This window comes from Periplaneta americana, chromosome 5, assembly GCF_040183065.1.
Source record: "Periplaneta americana isolate PAMFEO1 chromosome 5, P.americana_PAMFEO1_priV1, whole genome shotgun sequence".
Classification (NCBI taxonomy): domain Eukaryota; kingdom Metazoa; phylum Arthropoda; class Insecta; order Blattodea; family Blattidae; genus Periplaneta; species Periplaneta americana.
The window spans coordinates 62,014,116-62,037,040 of record NC_091121.1 but is presented as its reverse complement, the minus strand read 5'-3'; the positions used below and the strand labels follow the sequence as shown (position 1 = coordinate 62,037,040).

General features: G+C 35.0%; 1 protein-coding gene across 1 annotated transcript in view; it reads right to left on the bottom strand.

Annotated features, from left to right (window-relative positions):
* Nucleotides 1-1,708: 1,708 nt before the first annotated feature.
* LOC138699730 (balbiani ring protein 3-like) overlaps nt 1,709-22,925 on the bottom strand; it is an 83,289-nt gene continuing 62,072 nt past the window's right edge. The window contains exons 4-21 of the mRNA XM_069825833.1: nt 20,338-20,547; nt 19,625-19,810; nt 19,326-19,466; nt 18,677-19,066; nt 18,136-18,348; nt 15,173-15,349; nt 14,042-14,206; nt 13,765-13,948; nt 12,147-12,370; nt 11,881-12,036; nt 10,782-10,994; nt 10,329-10,676; nt 9,690-9,854; nt 8,496-8,747; nt 5,773-5,905; nt 5,507-5,628; nt 5,156-5,382; nt 1,709-2,335 (exon numbers count right to left, since the gene is read on the bottom strand). Of these exons, the coding sequence (XP_069681934.1) occupies nt 1,901-2,335; nt 5,156-5,382; nt 5,507-5,628; nt 5,773-5,905; nt 8,496-8,747; nt 9,690-9,854; nt 10,329-10,676; nt 10,782-10,994; nt 11,881-12,036; nt 12,147-12,370; nt 13,765-13,948; nt 14,042-14,206; nt 15,173-15,349; nt 18,136-18,348; nt 18,677-19,066; nt 19,326-19,466; nt 19,625-19,810; nt 20,338-20,547 (3,941 nt within the window). The 3' untranslated portion in view covers nt 1,709-1,900. The remainder of the gene's footprint in view (nt 2,336-5,155; nt 5,383-5,506; nt 5,629-5,772; nt 5,906-8,495; nt 8,748-9,689; nt 9,855-10,328; nt 10,677-10,781; nt 10,995-11,880; nt 12,037-12,146; nt 12,371-13,764; nt 13,949-14,041; nt 14,207-15,172; nt 15,350-18,135; nt 18,349-18,676; nt 19,067-19,325; nt 19,467-19,624; nt 19,811-20,337; nt 20,548-22,925) is intronic.

Sequence of the window (22,925 nt, the reverse complement as noted above, 5' to 3'; positions counted from 1 at the left end):
TTTCTTCACACAATCTTCAGAGCCTACTAGATCTTGGCGTCATCTCGAACTTCGCTGCCTGTTGTGTGGGTGTGTTTGTTGACAAGTGTTGAAATGTGGTGTCAAATTTTGTGTGTGTGTGTGTGTGTGCGTGCGTGTGCGCGTGTGTGAAGAAACACCGAAACAGCTGTAAGCCGCACATGCTTACATAATTAACACGAGTAAGATCACCATTTAATCAATTATTTATATTCAAGTGTTAAAAGTAGTGTACGAAAGATTCAACATGGAATATTTTTATTACAAGTTACATATTGTAAGGTTATTAATATATACTACTTAGTATAGAATTCTTATACATCAAAATGTTAAATTTTATTAACAGTATTCTAATGCAAGTAATGTGGACAGAATTAAAAAACAAACACATTTTATTTTCTAATTAATTTTCCGAAGAATATGTTAAAATATTTAGTTATTTTATACAAATTATCACAGTGTTGGTGAGATTTTTTAACTAATCGGATTTAGTAGTAGTAAAATATTAATTACGTGCAACCCACATCTTAATGAAATAACCCACTATTACCCCGAATCTACAATGACGAAATGGAAGTTGTGATTAGTTTTTTACATGATCACTTTTATCCAGATTGTCAAGGTAGAAGAACCTTTATTTAAAGACCATTTTAAATTGCAAGAGTAACAAAAATGATAATGTAGTGATAGCAGAATGTGAATGATAGGAGGAATCTAGTACTTTAGAAAATCTTTCTTATGGTGTGCCCAATTTTATATTAAAAAAAAAAACTTTTCTTCTCAGAAATTAAACATATTTGGACATAATATTAGATGTATGCGTATGTTTGTGTGAGTGTGTGTGAATGTGATAGAAATAAAAACATAACTATTTCACATTAAGTAACATACTATACAGGTCCGAGTTCTACAGCTTCATAAGAGGAGTATATGCTTCTATCCTGGATAATAGGTAAGGATAGTTGGGCTATAGAATAAGTCTTTGATTGGGTAACAGTAAACATTGTAACTATTCGACCTCTTATTCTCTACATGAAATAGAAATTGAGTAGATTTTGCAGAAATTAGGAAATTTATGAAAGTACTGGAGAGGGGAAGGACTTTTTTTTATCAGACGTAATAAAAAAAAACACTCATTTGTAACTGGGTTCTGACAGTGATCACAAGGAGAGCTGCACTTCATAAATTCCGTAGGAAGAATTTGACTAGGTAAGGTGAAACTTTCTCTTGCAATATCAACATTTTCCAAAAACATTACATTCTACTCCTCTGCAGTTATTTCCATCCTTTGCGATGTTCTCGATATGGCAGTAGGAATGATTCTTCTTGACCAGTAGATCACATTGTCCAGACCTTTTGTGGAGAGTCAACAAGCTTCTGTGTATACTCAAAAACAAACATTGTCTTGAAGGAAGAAATGAACCTGTCACAATAATCTTCCCCTGGTCACGTGTTATAATATAAGCCCTACAGTACTGAAATAGTCAAAGCCACCAACCATAAAAATCTCATTGCTTCTGTATGTCACAGATGAGCTAGGAATGTAGAATTCGGAACCGAATAGTGTTTTTTTTTAACTTCACACTGCCTAATGCAGTTACAATTAGTGCTTCATATCATTGAACAACCACAAAAATCAGTGAACTGGTTTTTTAAGTCGTTGCTAATATATTTCAGAAAATAGATAAAATAGATTAAAGTAGTTTTAATTTATTGAATGAAAATGAATCTCTGTACAGTGAAACCACGTGACTAGCGCAGCCTAATTTGATGTATTTACACGAGTTTGATTGTCTCCTCATCTGCATGGCAACAGCAGTTTATAGCCCTGTGCTGCAACTACAGCTCATGACTAGAACAACCTGCAGTGGATGAGGGGCATTCAGCTATTCTGGACTTTGTCTGCTTCCTCTTTCTTAGACTCTGGAGATGAGAGACTGGCATCCGTCTTGCTGTTCGGAGGCAGAGACACAACATATATTGGTGAAGGCTGTGACAAGAATCTCTGTGCAAGTCCATTTGCCTTCATCGAATCTGCAGTGCAAGCAGACATCTTTTTACGGTAGAGAGCAATGACCAGCACCAGGATGCAAATGACGAAAGCTGATGCAACAGACAGTACGACAATTGCTGTCTGATATGGTGTCACCATAGAGACAGTGGATTGCGACACAATTTCTCTATGCTCAAGTGCAATGACGCGGTCTGACATATCAATCTCATTGCTGGCATCATCAGACAAGCGGTGACTGAAGCGGGAACTTGTTATGTCTGCAACTAGAGCGTCAGCATCCAAAGTCAACTTGCGTGCTCGAACCTGGTAAAAAGCAATAATAAAATGAGAGTGATTAAACAAATGCATGCGGATGTTAGTGGGTGTTAAGGGAACAATATTGTGAGTCACTCTTAGTGGTATAATGGTTACCATGCCAACCATTGGTTCCGAGGTTCTTGGGTTCAAACCCAGCAAGGGGGATAAAATTCTTAGCATGGCTTCCTCTGGGAGGGAAATAAAGCTATGCATTCCGAGTCGTAAATTTTACGGCACATAAGAAAACATTATGCTTAATAGGTCCAGGCAAAATTTATTGATCATCTATTGCTCATGCTGAGTTTCAGTGCTGAATAATCTCTGCAGTTAAAGTGTCAAAATACTAATAATCTTACTAACAATTTTGAGACACAACTCATGTCCAAAAATACCCTAGAATAAAATTACTGCTTAAATGAATCGCGATTTTCTTAAGCAAAGGCTAAATTAAAACAGTGATTTAAGTTTACATACCACAAAGAAACAGAAGGGACTTGTTTTGTCACAACGAACATAATGTATATTAATATGCTGATTCCGAAAGTAAACAAGAAAATAAGACAGACTGATATGCTCTCAACATCTATGCTTACATTAATTTTAAGCTTTATTTATGTAGTATGTTTTTTGAGCGTTAAAATTTTTTATTGGAGAACATTTTATTCTATAAACAATAGCGAATTCCTCCATAACAACCAGTTTTTGAGACTTTATCACTAAGGAGCGGATTCTTATGTAACTAAATATTCTTTTTGCATGTGATAAAACACAATTAACAAAGTTAAACATTCCGAACATGAAGTTTCAAGTTTAAAACCCGAATTTTATTTCACATAAAAACATATTTTCAGGAAATGTATTATAAATATATAAATCTTGGAGATCTTTTACTTAAATAATTTTTTTACAACAACTTTTAAATATTTTAAAACTAAATCAGTTATATCACTCAGAAGTACGTTATCTTTTTTAAGAATTCTTGGTTGCTTCGTGTTTCTAAGCGCTGTGTGGTGTATCCATTTTCGTAATAGTATCTCCTCAAGTTCTGAGAACTGCTCGGCAGCATATCAGTGTTATTGGTAGAGAATAAATTAACATGGACAAGGAGGAGAGATCTTGCAACACATAATTAGGAATGTTTATTGTTGCTGAAGATGATTTCATTCCACACTTTGTTTGTGAAACACAACAGATAAGAGCTCGGGTATAAACATTATTTAATTTAAACAAATCTCTCACCTCTCGCTCATGCCCATCAAGTAAGGCAATAGGCCTACATCTTGTTGTGATTCCCTGTTATCGGGCTTCGTCAATCGATATCCTTCAAGATTTACTGAAAGATGGTTGTTTAAAAAACGATTTTGCTTTCCTATTAGCAAATCTAAGCTTTTTGTGTGACACCATAAAAAAACTAGAAACATCCAAAAACCTGTTGTCTGAAACAGAGAGGTGCGTGCCGTGGAAATTAAACTACACTCGCTACCAGGTTCAGAAGTACAAGTACTATGGGACAAATTCCAGAATGTGTTTGGGAAAAACAGTGGATATAAAAAAAATGTGTAAATTTGCTCAAGTATTAGAGGTTGTGCCTGTAGGTGAAATTGACGTTGTAGGTGTTTGTGACGTTCCTCTCTTTAAATATGCACATCTGACGTCCTGTGATGTGGAAAGATCGTTTTCACAGTATAAGTTGTTGTTCAGAGATAATCGGTATGCATTTGTGATGGAGAATTTGTAGATGACCTTTGTTGTGTTGTTCACTGCAATTCTCGGCCAACTACTAGCACTCAAGTGTGGTTGGTGAGTACCTAGTAACATTTTTTTTTCAAGCTAAGTAAGGTATTTTTCTCATATTTAAAACAAAATATTTTTTTTAATTTTTAGCAAATATTTTCGTACTTTTTAGCACATAAAAAATAAATATATTTAAATTTTTTAGCACATAAAAATCCGCTCCCTATTTATCACATGTATGGTACACAAATCCAGCAAAATAATTTTGGTTCATTTTAAGTGAATCTCATTTTGTATTGTTTTAATATGTACAGATCCATTAGTGTTTGTAAAAAATATTATACCTAGTTTACTGAACAACAACATATGTATCATTCACACGGAACTGAAGAGAAAAGAAATTAGCTGAACAGATTGGAGAAAAGACTGTACACAGACTTTTTCGGCACTTTGTCTTTCAGTGCTGACACTTCCTCGAGAATCTGTTCAATATCTGCAGGATGACAATAATTATTTCTTTTTATACTTCACATAACAATTGTCATATTTTAGAGACACTCTTCATCAACACGTACCGGTAATGTAAGACAATATGATACGAAAATCAGTTGCTTTTGCTTACAGTTTCAAGCTGTTCTTTATGTTCTTTTTAACTTAAGGTGTGGAAAAGGTGCGTGATCATAGTTACAACATCTGATGTGTTTGCAAATTCTTAACAATCCCGGCAATACATTCCACAAAAACGCGAGAAAGTATGCCTATTTGCAGGCGCAACTTATTAACAATGATTTTTTGGCTATGATTCCCTGCCTCTTTAGCCTAAACATAGGTATATTAATTAATTTTTAATTTAGAAATTTCTCACTGAGAGATGAGATACTGCAGCAATAGTAGGTACATAATTCCGAACATCGAAAAAAAAAAAAAAATATATATATATATATATATATATATAAATTTAAATTGCATTAGGACTATATGTTAATATGTAAGTAAAATGTTGTAACCTGCAATGATTTCTGGTTCATTAATCCCTACATGTATTTAGATTTCTTATTACTAAGGCACAAAATGATATTCTCAAACTCTTACCATCTCTTCAAGGTGAAATGCTACATCGACTTTGTTACTTCCAACCACCTCGAATGTGACATATGTAACGTCTGGATATGTCTTGACCTCCATCACATTGTTGTGGAGTGTTGCCCCTAATTTTTCTAGGGTTTTCCTGACTTCTGTCATGAGCTTTTGATTTGAAGTTTTGTCTTGACGACCTTGGAATCCAAGTTGTACTTCTATGGCCTGTATTGGTGTTGGCACTGAAACATTAGTTGAACATTTTTTGTGCATATTTGGAAAATTTGTCTTAGTAGCAGAATGTACTGTATTTAAAACATGAAATTATTATGTTAATTTCATGGAAATTTGTTAATATGCACTTACAGCAGATTTTGGCACCTCTCTTGAATGTTGTTGTGTTCGGTAGTTGATTGCCTGCTTCATCCACACACCAGCATTCTGGAAACTTCTCTGATTTGCGCGGGTAGCATTGTGTGGGCGAGAATCTAAGGATTAATACAAATACAAAGCAGTTTTATTATAATTAATATGTTTAATTTTAATTTTAATTTTTACTGAGATGTTTAGAATTTATTCAGATTTTAATTATGGTGATACTCTTACATGGAATACTTTGTTGGAGTTCTTACCTGCCTTCAGCATCACAATTAACTGCATAAACAGCATTAGTGCCAGTCATGCGTTCTCGCAGAGTTTGACATCTTGTCTTCATTGGCGTATTGTCTTTCAGTGCTGACACTTCCTCGAGAAGCTGTTCAATATCTGCAACATCAAAATATTAAGTTATGTAGTGTATTTAAGTTAAATGCATATAGAGTGTTAGTTGGAAGACCTGAGGGAAAAGAGCTTTGGGTAGGCCAATGCGTGATGAGAGGATAATATTAAAATGGATTTGAGGGAGGTGGGATATGATGCTAGGAAGTGGATTAATCTTGCTTAGGATAGGGACTGATGGTGGGCTTATGTGAGGGCAGCAATGAACGTCCAAGTTCCTTAAAAGCTATTTGTAAGTTGTAAGTGTATTTAAGTGGAATATAATTTATTTAGGAATACTATATATGTCGATAACTTTTACATGTCAATTTGAACTAAAAGAGACCTAGTTGACTAGTTTCGGCTTGGGAGCCATCTTCAAAGCTGCGAGATCCTTGCATGTTCCCATGTCTGTTGTGTAGTGTGGAGTCAAATAGTGTGTGTGTTCCGAAATTCAGTTGTGTGTTGAGGATTTGTTGTGTTTTTGTGTATCTGTATATTTCGTATTGTTTTAGTGTGTTTAGTTTCTGGTTTTTCGGTTGGATATGTAGAATTTCCATGTCTGTGTCTGTGTTGCTGTAGGTGTGGTTGGCGTTTGTGATACGTTCTGCATATGTGCAAGTGTTGTGTGATTTAGTTATGGCTATGATATGTTCTTTGTAATGTGTTTGAAATGATCTGCCTGTCTGTCTGACGTAGTTGTTCCAGCTATTGCATGTGAGTTTGTATATTCCTGTAAGGTATTTGTATTGTTTGTGTATTGAGATACTTTTGTAGAGTGTTTTGTGTTCTGTATGCTATGTTGTAGTTTAATTTCTTGAATTAAGATGCGAACTTGTGTGTGTTTTTCTTTTCGTATGTTAGTGTGATGTATTTTTTGTGTTCTTGTGTTTGTGTTGTGTTTCTATGTTTCTTGTAATTATGTTTTGTCTTTTTTTATTATGTTGGGATTGTATCTATTTTTTGTGCTACCATATGTATTTGATGGTATTGATTTATTCTTTGTAATCTTGCTACCTCATTGATGTTGAATAGTCTGTGTACCATGGCTTGAAATGTAGCATATTTGTGTTGTGTTGGGGGATTGAATGTGTTGTATTGTGTGATTGATGTGGTTGTATATGTGTGTGATTATTGTTGTAGATTTTCTAGAGATTTTGAAGGGTGTTTGATATCTACTTTTGTTATTGTGATGTCTAAGAAGTTGATGGATTTGTTGTTTTCTATTTCTAATCTGTAGTGTAGCTTTGAGTATATATTGTTTATGCATTGATGTAGGTTTTGAATCTGTCTTTTGTTTCCTTTATATAGTGTTAGTCATGTCGTCTACGTATCTGTACCAATATATAATGTTGTCTGCGTACTATTTGTTGTTATCTGTTCTATATGCTGCATTTCGAGCCATGGTACATAGACTACTTAGCAGCAAGACTACAAAGAAGAAATAAATACCATCAAATGCATACGGTAGCACAGGAAAATGGATACAACCCCAACATAATAGACAACATAATAAAAAAGACAAAACATAATTACAAGAAACATAGAAATACCTACAACATAAACACAAGAACACAAAAAATACATGACACTAACATACGAAAACAAAAACACACAGAAAATCACATCTTAATTCAAGAAATTAAACTACAACATCGCACACAGAACACAAAACATTCTACAAAAGCATCTCAACACACAAACAACACAAATACAACTCACATGCAATAGCTGCAACAACTTCTACATCAGACAGACAGGCAGATCATTTCAAACACATTACAAAGAACACATCACAGCCATAACCAAATCACACAATACTTGCACATACACAGAACATATCACAAACGTCAACCACACCTACAGCAACATAGACACAGACGTGAAAATTATACATATCCAACCGAAAAACCAGAAACTAAACACACTAGAACAATGCGAAATATACAGATACACAAAAACATACCCACAACAAATCCTCAATATGCAACTGAATTTCAGAAAAAACACACACACACACACAGGGGTGAAGACACCAGAAGACGCAAGGACCTCGCAGTTCTGAAGATGGCTCCCAAGCCTAAACTAGCCAAGTAGGTATTTTATAAACGTAGTTCAAATTAACATGTGAAAGTAATCAACATATTAATGACTATAATAGTATTTAAATTCATTAATATGTCACATCAACGGACGTATATACGTCACCAAACATTGTAAGATGAAGATTATAATCAACATATATTGTGTTTCTAAGTGATATAATGTTAAAAGTTGTGTAATCAAGATGTATAATTTATTTGTCTACATACTGCGTCGTCAGTTTCTCATTTCATATATTTTTACAGGTTTATAATTTGACATTTTAAGAAAATTACAAAACTTCTAAGAAAAATTTGACTCAAATGTATTCTTCTGTGATGTCATAAAATACGTAAAATTAACTTTGATCTCATCAAGAAATTGATAAAGAAAGTACCAGAGAAAACCTGTCCTAACACCATCTTTGTCCATCCAAAAATTCATTGAAAATATTAAGAAGCATCCCCAAAGATTTCGAAAGTCGGCACTTAATATCGAATCCGTTAATGAAGCTTACCAAAATCTGGTTCCTCATGCATCCTGCGTCTGGCCTGTCGGAAATTGCAAGTAGGAGGTATATCTCTTGTGAGAGAACCTTTGAGAGGTTCTCCTGCTCTGTTGACACACCAGCAAACTCCAACCTGCTCTAAGCACTGTACTGGTTCCCAGTCACCTGTTTCTGCATCACAGCGCGGCATGAATGTTGTCTTCTTAAATTTTTCTGCTGCCTTTTGATTTCTCTCTCGTAGACGTTCACACTGGCTTAACACTATAATCAAAATACAGTACCATATTAGTATGTACCATACATCGTAACTCCAAGAGTAAGAACCATATATATATAATATTCATCTCTTCGTTGTTATGTATCATTTACATTATACGTAGTTTTATATAGCAGAAAGTTACTGAGTTTATCTTTAACAACATCGGGATACGCCAAATTTCACTTAAGATTTCTAATGTAATTATCATAATAAGAAATGGTGAACTTTAACAATGCTGGTAGCAATAATTGCGAAATGCTTCCAAAATACTTTAACTTGTGTTTTTTATTGTTCCTAATAAATGAATTGATTTCTTATTATTTTTAATCCAACATAAATCAACGAAAATACGAAATTTATCCATATCTGCTATATAAAAGCAAAATATGCTTTTTTTTTTTTTTAAGCAGGAAATAACAGTTTGTTCAAAAACTTGTTTGAAATGTATCATATTTTTGTTATACGAGTCAGGATGATTTACTAAAGTTTTAACAATTTTCCATGCCCACATTACTCACAATCTTGAGTAGAAAAATATGTAAATTGTTTACAAAGTTTAATAGTTACATAACTTCCTAGAATTCGTATAAGCAACCTTTAAATGTATTTGCGCTCCAGTTAACGAAAGAGTGTTCAATAAATAAGATCACTTCAACAAGTAGAGTAATAGTTTTCCCATATTCTCATTTAACGGTTCCTGATTTGTTGAGTAAGTTCTCCAAGGTCATTATTATTTTTTCAATATATGGGATTATACGTAGTTGTAATTTTAATGTAGATACTGAGCCAAATTTATTCTTCATGAATAAGTATTTATTTTTAACTTAGGAATTGAACTATGAGTCTCATGTTACGTCAAGTAAAATTTTCTGTTGTGATTTGCTATATTTTTATTTAAATAAAATCGCAATTTCAATTAATAATTCTGCTGCAAGCAGTCTTACCAGGGCAAACAGTGTTACACATATCCTCAGACTCAAAGTTGTTGTGGTTTCCCCCGCAACCACCATACATGAATTGCTGGCACTTATTGTTTTCAGAGTTGAAATACCAGCGTGGAGTCTCAGAATCACATGAACCAGCATCCATGGGTTCAAAGCAAACGTCTCCTGTAAACAATAGGGATTGAACTTGAAGTTATTCAACACTACTAATAATACCATAATTATTCTTTACCAGCATCAATGTGAAATATGTATGGATATTTTCAGTTTTTTTAATAAGGCATTTTCAATTAAACCTTTGTTTTGTAATTTTTTGCTATGAATTAGTTTCATATTGTATAACTATTATCATATTACTCAAGTATTAATATTTCGATGTATATGAAGTTTTTAAAAATGATCCATAAGTAATAAATATAAATGTCCGTCAAATACAGAATATCACACAATTTTAAATCACTATTATAATTGAGTTTAATTATTCAATTACAGGTGATGAGGCAGCAAAAAGTCGAATGACTGAAGTAGTATTTGTTCAGGTTTTGTTGACAGGATTCTTACATAAATGGATAATTTAGTTTTAAATGCCATAAATACCACTGCTTAAAGTGAATAGTGGATTAAGAATATACAACTCACTTGGTTTTGGACAACAGACTGCATACTCTCCAAGTGGACTGAGATGACACTTGTGAGATAATGGACATACAGATCCATTTGGTCCACATAACAGCATGTCTGTAGAACCTGCCTCAAGCAATGGATGACCTGTTTGGCAGGGGTTATCTGGTCTCGGTAAACACATAGGCACAGGAGGACAAGGCCTGTCAATACACGACACTTCCACAAGTCTGCAGGTCTCCCCGTCACCACGACATGTAATTTCTGCACAGGGATCTCGACATATACATGTCTGGCACCCGGCTCCATCCAACTGGTATCCATGGTCGCAAGGAACACACTTGAGCAGCGGACAGTTCCTTTGGACTGCAGACAATATTTTACTTAATGCATTTATTACATTTTCAACATTAAGTTAATTAAAGTGCTCACTGTTAATAGTACTCAGATTGAAAAGCTTCGTCTGCTTACCTTCGCATGAAGGCTGAACATCAGGTGGTGCCCTGGTTCCAGGGAGTTCATCACCTTTGTTATCCACACACCAACATTGTCTGGTTACAGGATGGCACTGAACAGGTTCAAAACTTCCATCCTCTTCTCGACACTTGGGTAGATATAATTGCCTGGCTGGGATACCTGTCTCATGAGCTTTGTGCTCCAGTATAGCTCTTTTGTGTTGACAAGCTGAAATACGTAGAACATTAATGTAGTATACAAGAATCACATGAAATATCATGAACAATTATTTTCTTCATATTCTACTATCTTTACTTAAATTCCAGACACTAGCCTACAGTGAGATAATAATAGTTAAAAAAATACACATTTTGTAATAGTGTTTTCAGAGTTCCATAGATATGTAGTGTCTAGTTTTGAAATTTGTTTTAGGAAATTATTTATCCCAGATACGTCAACCACCATCATTCTACTTTCATTATTGGTAGGGCCTACAGGTATTTAAGACCAAATTTTAAAGATATAATTTTATACAAACCTTTTTTTTTTTTTATTTTTACTAAGTAAGACTTTGAATATCACATACCAGTATATTTGCAAAAAATTTTAATTTGTGGAATCATGGCTATTCCGTGGGTGCCCTGTAATAAAATTGTAAATCTGTTCTCGTTATGAGTCTAAGATGTTATTTATACAACCAAGACAATGCTTCGGAATGGACTGTCCTCCTCCTCCTCCTCCTCATCATCATCATCATCACCACCATCACAACTGTCATTACTGTTGTCATCATCATGACTGACATTTCATTATTACGGATTAGCCCTATTGGGCTGTTCAGTTACAAATACGAGTAGTTTCTCTTCCTAGAGAATAAAATACTGTTTTAAAATTAAAATTAAAATTACAAGTTATAAAATTATAAATATTATAGTGGGCCATTTAATAAAATAAAAAGAGAAATGCATGGTAGATCTCTGTCATTATTAGACCGAATTTTTTCCTTTTATTTATGAAATTATCTAATTGTAAACTTATAAAATTAAAAATTATAATTCATATCTGAAGATATATGCATTTTTAAGAAATAAAATCATGTGGAGTCTTTACTTACCTGTGAGCATTACAGGTTCAACACACTGAGTACCGCAGCCATTAGAACAGCACTTGGTTGTTCCATTACAATTGAGGTCTGAACGACATTCATATTCACATGATCCTGCAGTCACCGGGATCAAGTAAGGACATTGACCAGGCTTCTTTGGGAGGCCTGAAAAATTGTTCCAGTAGTAGATGGAGTAAAAATTAATATTATTTTACAGTTAAATGATAGCAAGAATAGTATAATTTTCTTAAAACAGTGCCCTAAAAAATACTCACAAGCAGGTACAGGAGGGCAGTACTCATCCTCGCAATTCACCTCGACTATCTGACATATCTCTCCTGCAGGACAACTAACATCATCACATGGGTTGCGGCATTCACAGAGTGGACAACGGGTGGATGGGTCTAGTACAAATCCATAGTCGCAACCCAAACGGCATGTCAAATCCAGACAACCCAGTTCTTCACGAAGTGCCACACAGCTTGTTGGTCCATTAGTTCTGATAGCATAATACAAAAGAGAACATTATAACAAAAAATCTTGATTTCAGTACATTATCTCCAAATAGCCTCATCATTGAAAAGAGATGTTATACATAAGCCTCTAAAAGAATAGCTGTGACAGTTCCTGTGAAAGCGAAGAAGAGAAAATTTCGAAATTAACCTATCTCGTTACAGTGTTTTGTTTGCGTTATTATAGCAACCTCTAAGAACTGTTGCATTTATAGAGAAAAGGCTCACGTGCTTTAGTCACCTCATTGAAAACACCAAAACAAGTCTATAGTATACTGTTGATTTTTCCTCTTCTCCCCCCCCCCCCCCCCCCGTGTACGGAAGAGACGTGCACGAACTAGCACCACAGCCTCGATTGGGCTTATTGTACCTTACTTCTCTTTGATGATGATTGTTGATTCCGAACAGCTGCTTTCTTTGTAGATATCATGACTCGATTATATGGTTTCATCTAGTAATTCAGCTATGTAGGTTCAGGGTCCGATGAAGTTTCACTAGAGTGCCCTTTCACCCCCCTCCCCCCCAGGAACGTATTATGCCTTCTCAGACGTCATTTTCTCTTGAAAGTTGTAACTTTCTAACAGTCTACTTTAAGTAGAGTGCACACACACACGCACACACTTTGAATTATTTTATTAAAAATGTATATTAGAAAAATGAACTTTTCTAAACAGTGAATCATGCACTTATAAGATATTTTAAAATTGTTTTACCAGCGTAAAATATAAACTTTAGATTCCCTAATAACAACATTTAATATTTGAGCACCTGTATGATATTTTTTCCTTATTTGCTTTATCATTGTCTTTCTTATTATTATAATTTCACATCTGAATCCGAAGTACTGCCAGTATTAGCAATTAAAAAAACAGTAATATCACTGAAGAGTAGCCGATTGAAGGTCAGTTATGTAAGGATTTGTCAATGTTTATTTTATGTCAGTAATTATCAATTTGTGAATCGTTATTTATTTCCCATTTTAAATTAGAACTTACGACATTAATCTACTTAATATTTTTACTTTTTATTTTACACTATAGCCCATCAAGCTGCATCTTGAAGTGATCCAGAATCATGGTTTGAAAATGCCTAGTGTGTAGTGACTACTCATTGTTGCTCCCATGGGGTTCATACTTGGAGTCAAGCTTTTCTTGGCAATATTGATGACTTTTGTAGTTTTTTTTCCCCCCAGAATTTATTGTTTTGTAGTGCTTTACACTATCGTAATTGTGTCCGATGGTGAACATTCACAGCGGCCTTATGCTCCCACATGGAGTGATAGGGCATGAATGAGTGAATGACACTATTGTAATCGAAGGACTTATGATATTGTTAATCGAGCTTGTCATGTAACAAAATGTATTTGTGATAAATATCTCACCTGGTTCCTGGAATCTCAGTTCCAAAGGAGTCCACACACCAACACTGCCTTTCGCCATTTGCAACACTGCATTGAGTTGCTTCAAACGATCCGTTTTGATGACACTTCGGAGGCGAAAGTGCCAAGGTCATACCCTCTCGTGTTCCCTCCATTTTGTCCGCGAAGTCACGTAGGTATTCACACACTATAACATTAATTAAAATAGAAATCAACTCACTTAGAAAATGATACGTATAATATTCACTGGAATCTTCTAACAGAAATACTTTGCACTTACTGGAGGGAGGTCTGTCTTCTTTTGTTATGTCCATGCACATACTCCCACACTGATTGCTAAAACAGCACTTGCTGTTGCTTCCGCAGTCTTCATCTGATTGACATGGAGTACTATTTTCACAGTTTATATAACCTGCTTCTGGACACACTTCCACTTTTACGGGTTCTGTAACATAAAACACTCATTTTAAATTTTGTTTCTGTTTATTCCTTAAGAAAAATCTCTTATCTTTATAACATGAAAACAGTTTCATAATGAATTGAGTAGGCTTTTGAAGGAGACAGGAATCAATGGTAAAACAGTGAAATACCGGTATTCAGGAGAAGTTCATTGCTGAGGGTGAAAGTGAGAAAAGGAACAGATACCATGTCAGTGGAGCATTACACACGATTAAGTCCATTTGACTAGCTGACGACTGAGAATAGGTAGTATGAAAATGTGTACGATAAAAAAAAATGGTGTAGTCGGAACCATGCTCTGACCACCTTCTAGCCCTGGTACCAATTTCACTGCAGTCTGTGTAGACCCCAAGATCATTCTGAAAGTTTTGGTAACGAGAAAAGTCGTGCCATTATCTGTGGTTGAATCCGGGACCTTCTACTCTATAACCAGTTGCTCTACAAACTGAGCTACCTGGCCACCTTCACCTTCAGAAGTTTAAATGAAAATAAAAAAATTATGGAAATATTAGTAATTCATTGCGTTATTTTCATATGTCAAAGTATGACAGATTTTAAGCCTTTAAAAAAACTAGAATGACATTAACATGTTCTAAACTATCTAAGATGGATTTAAATACTATTATAGTAACAATCACGCCATGGTATGAAAGAAAAATTTCACAACCTCGAGCGGGAATCGAACCTGCAACTTCCTGTACTCCGGTCAGGCACTCTACCACTGAGCTATCGAGTTCGTCTCATGCCAAAGCCTTGGAATCATCCTTTCATACTGGCGACTCTGTTATAGAGTATTGTCCATAGCGTCTGATTCTTTCATACCATGGCATGATTGTGACTATAATAGTATTGTATTTAAATTCATTAATATGTCACATCAACGGACGTATATACGTCATCCAACATCATAAGATGAAGATTATATCTAAGATGGCTTAATGCATTCCCTTACCTGTATTCTCTTCTCTTGGGCAGCATACAGCTTGCTCTGGACTCATAATATAAGTACAAGTGTGGGTATTTGGACAGAGTGCTTCATCTGTCCCACATAAAACCACTTCACCACTTAAGGCATTCTTCAATGCTTCCCCCTCTTTGCACAGGTTCAAGCGAGCTAGTCGTGGCTGACCTATAATAAATAAATGAATCAGTTAATTGAGAGAAAAATTTCGGTATAAATGGCATGGCAAAGATTATATGTTTAAATGCGTTTTAATAATCAATTTCTATAATGTACTTTTACAGAACGGGAAAAACGCCATTGCTCATTCTAATTATATGAAACTGGTTTTCAGAAATATTACCCTCATGATAAGGCAAATTGTACACTTATACCGGTTGAGGCACTTAAAACAGGTCACCTGAAGAAGAAAATTCTTTAGACAAAAGCTGCTTGACTTGAAGGGGACATAACGCAATATTATTATTTTTTTCATAGGTGGTGGTGTGAAGGAGATATGAAAGTCAACTTCGTTATTTTAAATAGATTGATATGTTTTACTATTTACCTCCTAATAGTACATTTGAAAATGTATACAACTGTTTTTTGTGGGTCATTCAAAATAGTTTAAGGACAATGACTAAGAGAAACAGTTTACTTCAAGGAACTGAGACATTAAATAGTGACAAATATTTACAGCTCTTAACAGAAATCCTGCTAAAATTATTTAGAAGAAATTTCACTGAACATATGGCAATTCATGTGATATCAATAAGACGAATGTCCAGCCCATTATGCACGGAAAATTACAGTGGTTATTAACAGAACATATTTGAAGATCGTTGGATTCGTCAGTCTGGACACAAAATAACCTGCATGTTCACCATACTTAACACGAATGGACTTTAATTTGTGGCGAAAATTAAAACAAGTGTAGATATCAAGAAGTGCCAAAGAGCTCTGAACACATGAAAGATTGTATAACATGTACTTGTTCTGTGATAAGTCCAGATGAGTGCAATATTGTCCACACAAAATCGTTTTACAGCATGTATCAATGTTCAAGATCGCCATTTTGAGAACATAATACTATGTTTTAAATTATTTATCGAAATGTTTAATCTCTTATTTCATAAAAGTGTTGTTCATCATTGACCTTCAACGACTTCAAATGTCCTTCAAATACGTATTTTTATGCGTCTTCAAATGCAGTATGAAAAGGTAAATAATAAAAGATATCAATCCATTTAAATTAACGAAGTTAACTTTAGTATTATCTTCTCTATATACCTACATCTATTAAAAAACTATCATATTCACATCCCCCTTCAAGCCAAGCATCTTTCGTTTGAAGAATTTTCTCCTACCACTACAAATGACTGTTTATTCCAGGTGGCCTGTTTTAAGTGCCTTATCCGATATATTAATAAATAAGTGAAGTCTTTGGCCCAGTTTGGTGATTTCTCTCAGACATAATTTTAGATTGGAGAAACTGAATTTCAGATGTTAAGGTTACCATATTATTATAACATTTACAATGCCTGCTTAAGATCAGTTCAATATAATATGCCTAAATTATGATGGAGAGACACACAGACAATTTTATAAGATTTTACGCTTTTGGAATTGCTATAAAATATAATTCAGAATAGTCAGTGACGTCATCGCATTGAATTTGTCCGAAATATTCTGTAACGAATGAAAATGGTGAAAAGTATACAGCAGGCCAGAAATAACATTTTGTTGATGGGAGTACTGAAAATACCTGTTCAGTCGAAATTTCGAAACGTAGATTAACAGCAGCATTAAGAAAGGAATAACTAAGAAATATATATTATGTTTTGGCCAATTCCCATTTTAGTTATCTGAGTCTGGTTTCGGGGTGACAGATAAATAATAAAAAGTTAAATGAAGAATTGGAAGATTCACAAAAGAGATCATTTAGAATATCATGTGGGATCCCATATAGTACTCCAAATAGAGAATTACATGATAATAACTTACCGATACTACATTTCCATCTGTTAAAATATTATCAGTAGTAAGAACATCATTAATGATCTCTATATGAAATTGTCACTAAACTCACTATTTTAAATTCCAACTTAAACCGAAATTCACAATCATTGCACTAGAAAATAAAACACGAAATTCTACTAAATAAGTTTATGGCATTCGATCTGTATTGTACAAATGTTTTGTGTTTCAGTCCAAAGAAGGTAAAGGCCTACCAACCAACTCCTGGCCTCACGTCCACCTGTCTCAGCAAAGGTGAACGATCATACAAGTACAGAGGTAGCACGTGGTTAGCACGATGATCCTCCCAGCATGTATAGCTAGCTTGCGAAACGCATTTCGCTACTCACTGTAACTCCCCAAATTTATCATGTTGCTGGGTAGGCACTGGCCCTATATAGGCCTACTGGCCAACATTTCACGAGAGAATTTTTTTCCCCATGAAGACTCGAACCAATGCTCATTCTGTAATACTAGTCTAAGGAATGACGCCTAGACCAAACAGTAAGGCGCGGAACATGTTATTGCATACAGGCTTTAAATGTTATTGCTTCCTACCAATACAAATAACAACTATATCACACCAAAATTATGTCAATTTAAAAGAAAGTTTAATAGTATTTAGGATACACTTAGATGTAAGTTTGTTTAGTTTCTTATAAGTTAAACTTTCTTATTTATTTTATTATTCGTGACATACTAACAGACTTTTCTATATTACGTTTTACTCATGTAGGCCTATACATATTACATAAAGTTCTTACTGTCTCCTTACAAACTTTTATGTTACTGTCCTGGGTAGAGCTCATTAAGGACCATTCGTGTAAAAAATAAATAAAAAATATTTTTACAGAAAAACAATACTTTCTATCAACCATTACTTTTGTAACAGATGTGACAGTTACACGCATTTTCCATACCACTGTCATGAAGGATCAGTACCATAATTAGATTCTTACATTGAGGATATGTAGGACACAAGAACCCTGTACAATCTTCTTCCCTGATAGCAATACATTCTTCTGTAGGACCACAGGGGAATCCAGCACAGGGATCATCACACTCACAAGTTGGACAGCCATTTGGATCCATCTTGAATCCATACTCACAAACTTGGGCGCAGATATTTTTGTCGCAAGTTGGAGACAGACTGCGACCCTGAGGTGCACTTGCTGTGGAAAATACGACATATTCATAGTTCTATATTAGAGTACACTAATATCCTAGTTTCTAGGCTGTTTATAAAGGTCTTAAAATTAAAATCTCATTATTTTATAGCAAAATAATAAAACATATTGATTTCATAAACAGAGCTGCCAGCAACTAATTTTATTAAAATCTCAACGAGATACTTCTCATGGACACTGTAAAAAGTTGTCTGACAAACTATTCTTCTACTTATCTTAGCAAACAAATTATGTGTGCAACATAATTTACGTTCTTTCATACATCATCTTGACATGGAACAGTATTTATGTTATTATCTTAGCAATGACTCACTTCTGCAGTTGACGGTATCTCTGGGACCCATTGATTTGGGTAGTTTGTTTCCACGGGCATCAACACACCAACATATCAACCCATTGCGACTGCACTGTCGGGTCTCAAACTGACCGGTAACTGGAGAGCATTGTGGTACATAACCCCTGCCTTCACGTTCATTCATAACGAGAAGTTCTGCCAGCATACGTTGTTGTAAACAAACTGTTACGTTTAGAGGTTGCATACAGTGCTTTCCATTATCACCACAGTCACAACACTTTTGCATAGATGGACATTCTAAGTCGTGTTCACAACGCATGCCACATTCATCATTTGATGTCCTCTTGGGACAGGAGCCTGGTTTTTGCAATTTGAATGATGCAGGACAACATACCCCATAGTCATTATCTAGAACATAATCATCAGAGTTCCGTATCAGTAACGGATAATAAGAAAACATTTTTTTTTTCAATAATTTTGATTTATATGCTTTCTTGAAGAAATTGGTAATTTGACAGCAAAATTTAGATCATCTAATCACTATGTTACCGGTACCAGTACATCAGAATTTGCAATATCATTAATAAAGTTAATATTTCATATAATTTGTATAATGTAGTATACTGGTACCAAGAAAGTTCATATTATTCAAAATATTGTAACACACCTCTCTCTACAAGGCATTCAAACAATGGTGGACAACGCGGTTTCCCAGGTGAAGTTCCACAAAGAAAAGGACGATCACTGTCAGTAATCTTGAGAGGTTCTCCAACTGGGCATACATTCTCCAGGCTCCGGGCTCTCTTACCTACATGTCAAAGTATAAAAAGAATTATCACTAAAAGTGAAGTTTCCACAATGAGTAAGTAGAACTGCTATATGCATATGCTGCATTAAATTTGTTTCCTTGTCAACAATACTTGCGCCACTGGTCACGAGGAAGAGCCTGTACATGAATGTACTTACATCGAGGTATTGGAGGGCAAGGTTGCTTGACACATGCCACATCCTCTAGCTCGCAGCTCAGTGCACCAGGACATTTAACCTCGTTACATGGATCGTAACACTGACACTTAGGACAGCCATCAGCATCCAGTGCAAAGCCATGAGGACACAACATACGGCAAGTATGGGCTGCACAGGGCTTTGGATCTGCAAAACAAAGAAGTGCATAATCCCAAATGAAGTTTTTAACGACTTGAATATACTAGTAATATCTAAACATTATACGGTATATAAAATATAAATATTCTTGATTTTTATTACTTCTACAGTACCTAAGTTGTACTCTGAAATAATCTTTCAAGTTTGGAATAATAAGAGCAAGTAAACAATACATCACATTAGATTAACAAAGAAATGGATACACACTTTTAAATGTAAAATTTTATTTAACTACGGTATCTTTGAAACTACTAAGGTTATTCAGAGATGACAATATAATATGACGAAAGTGGAAGCATCTGTGAAATGGAATGGGTGAAGAAATCGAAATACTGGTATTTAAATAAAATTAGTTCCATAGCAGTTTTGTTCACCACATATTTTACAGATTATACAAGATAATGAAAGTAGGTCTCTTTGGTGAGCAGCAATCAATTGGCAAAGATGTGCTTGGGGCAAAATTATATCTTCTTGTAATGAACACTTCAGAGAATAACTAATTATGCGTTACTCACTTGTGCAATTTACAAGGCCACGAGCTGAAGCCCGTGTGCCTGGCACTTCAAAACCTGCTTCATCGACACACCAGCAGTTGGATGATGCTACATCGCACTGGACAGGATCAAAGTCACCTTGATTGTTACAGGTTGGTATTCGTACTTTCGATCCTTCTGTACCAAGTGCACGAGCTCTCCTAAAGGCCTCATTCTGAAGCTGTTCACATCCTAGGGATTTAATTTGGATATTAAAATGTATGAAGTACAGGATAAATTGGTTGTTTCGAAAATGAACTTCTAATCAATTCATTTCCTATTGAACTACTGCGTAACAGTTTATTTAGTTTTTGATATATCTCTGTCGTTGTTTAGTCAATTGTCCAAAGACAGGTTTGAATTTCATAAGTGCAACCAACAATGCGTCACTCATGAGGAGATAACGTGTAAGGTGGCAGTTCATTTCCCCCTCAACTGTATACATCGCTGACGAGTAACAAGTTACACTTATCAGACTTAAGATGTATACAAACAATTGTCCTTTCTCTGACACATTTCAAGTGCTGCCTGATGATAGATGATATCAAGAAAACAATTACAGTATACAAAGTTCCCCTACTCATTAAATTGTTTAATTTTTTATGACACAATACCTTGAAAACATAATAGTTACAAGTAATTGCTGACCATTTTAGATTATAAAACAAGTTCAATTCAATTCAATAACTATGTAGGCCTAAGTAACCTACTAATAAATGAAAAACTGCATTCACCAGCTTCATGACAGAGGACTCTCGGAATAAAAAGTTGTGAAATGCTAATGCAGATATCATGTTTTGACTACTGGTACTAGCGCACAAGGATAGATAGTAACAAATGCTGCAAAAAAATCTAAATTATCACAGAACTACATTCTCTGCTACTCTGCATATTAAAAACTTTAGTTTATTCACCACAAATTTCCATACAGAAATATTGGTTTCGTCAATATAATTCGAAGTATTCTAAACACTCATTTACTCGTACACTACAAAAACCATGTTTTAGTTAAAATTTTCTTACATTTAATCTAAATTTTGTCGTACACCAGTCTCCATTGTCATCCCTCTGCTGAATGTTGTTGTCACAGGTGTAGAGAGGGAAATGAAATGAGAGTGATGGGGCAAAGTGGGCAGAAGTGTGTGTGGGGGTAATGTTGCGATGTTGAAAGGAAAACTCTGGTTACAGATACTTTATTTATTTCAACAATTAGTTCCTCCACTGGGTCGTGGGCAGGGGAAGCGGGAAGGTCATTGAGAAAATCTCGAGTATTGAAGTATTTGTTCCTATGACTCTGATTGTTTCTAGTTGAAGATGTAACGAAGCTAGGATGGGAGATATAAGAAGTGAGGGGTAACGGGAGTATCTAAAAGGAGGTGAAACGAAACTTGCTCGAAAATGGGGATGACTGTGGTGAGAACTTGGTATCTTCACCTATCGAGCCCGCAACTCAGACCAATGAAGCGGGATTTGAAGGAAGGACTAGGGTAGAGCAATCCAGAGTGAGTGTGGGGAGTCGAAGTCAGGAATGGTGTAGGAGAGAAATTGTGGGGGTTGAAGTGATAAGGGGAGAAGAGAAGAAGTTGGTTTGAAGAGGAGATGGATGCTGTCTATTTATGGCTTTGGTTCGCTCTTTTATTAGGGTGGCTCTTCCTCGTCACGTGACTAGTGACGTCACACCAGGCTGTCGAGTGGGAGAAAGCTTCCATGACAGCGTCCCCTTGCAGATTTCAACTGAACTAAGTGTGGGGGTGTGCACTAGCAGGGTGATGCAATATCGGTGGGGAAAAAGTAGCCGGTCATTGTGAGCAACATGTGTTCTTTCTGTCTGGGTGGCAGGCCGTACTCTCTCCTCTTTCTCAAACAAGGGAGGTGAGGGTGGAAGGCGGGGGGGGGGGGATGACCGTCTTCTCTCTACAGCGAAACTAGAGAATAAGGGAGAGTAGAGGCAGGCTTCCAAGGAGCATAAATAAAGGAATCACAACAATTTCAAATTTATAAAATCATCTTATAGATCTTACGTATTGTTCGGCATGAATTAATTTGGAGGCTGATCATATTGATTCCCTAATTGGGGCGGAAATCTAAGTGGATTCACTCTCTTAAAACATAATTTTTTATATAAACTAATTACATAATACTATATCCTTATGTAAAACTTTGTTTCGTTTCTTAGTTGTTCTTATATTATTTAAATGGATTGCTTTACAGCTCCTTGTGAATGTTATGTCTACTACTATTTTCTCTGAATTGTTTAAAATTTTTATATATGCCTACATAACAAATAGTTTCCAAAATATAAATACATGGTACTGTCAATATATTAAATTCTTGAAAATATGTTTTCAGTGTGTTCTATTACTTAAATTAAACATTATTAGTAAATGAATTTAAATAATATAGTCACATTACATTACATTATTAGTATTTTTTCCTGCATTATAAAATCATAATTTAATGCATTAGTTGACCCCATGTTAACATTTCATATTTTCATATGCCATAAAATTTTGTACATATTAATGTTATACAATCATTAACATTTGCATATGGCATAATTTTTTAAATAC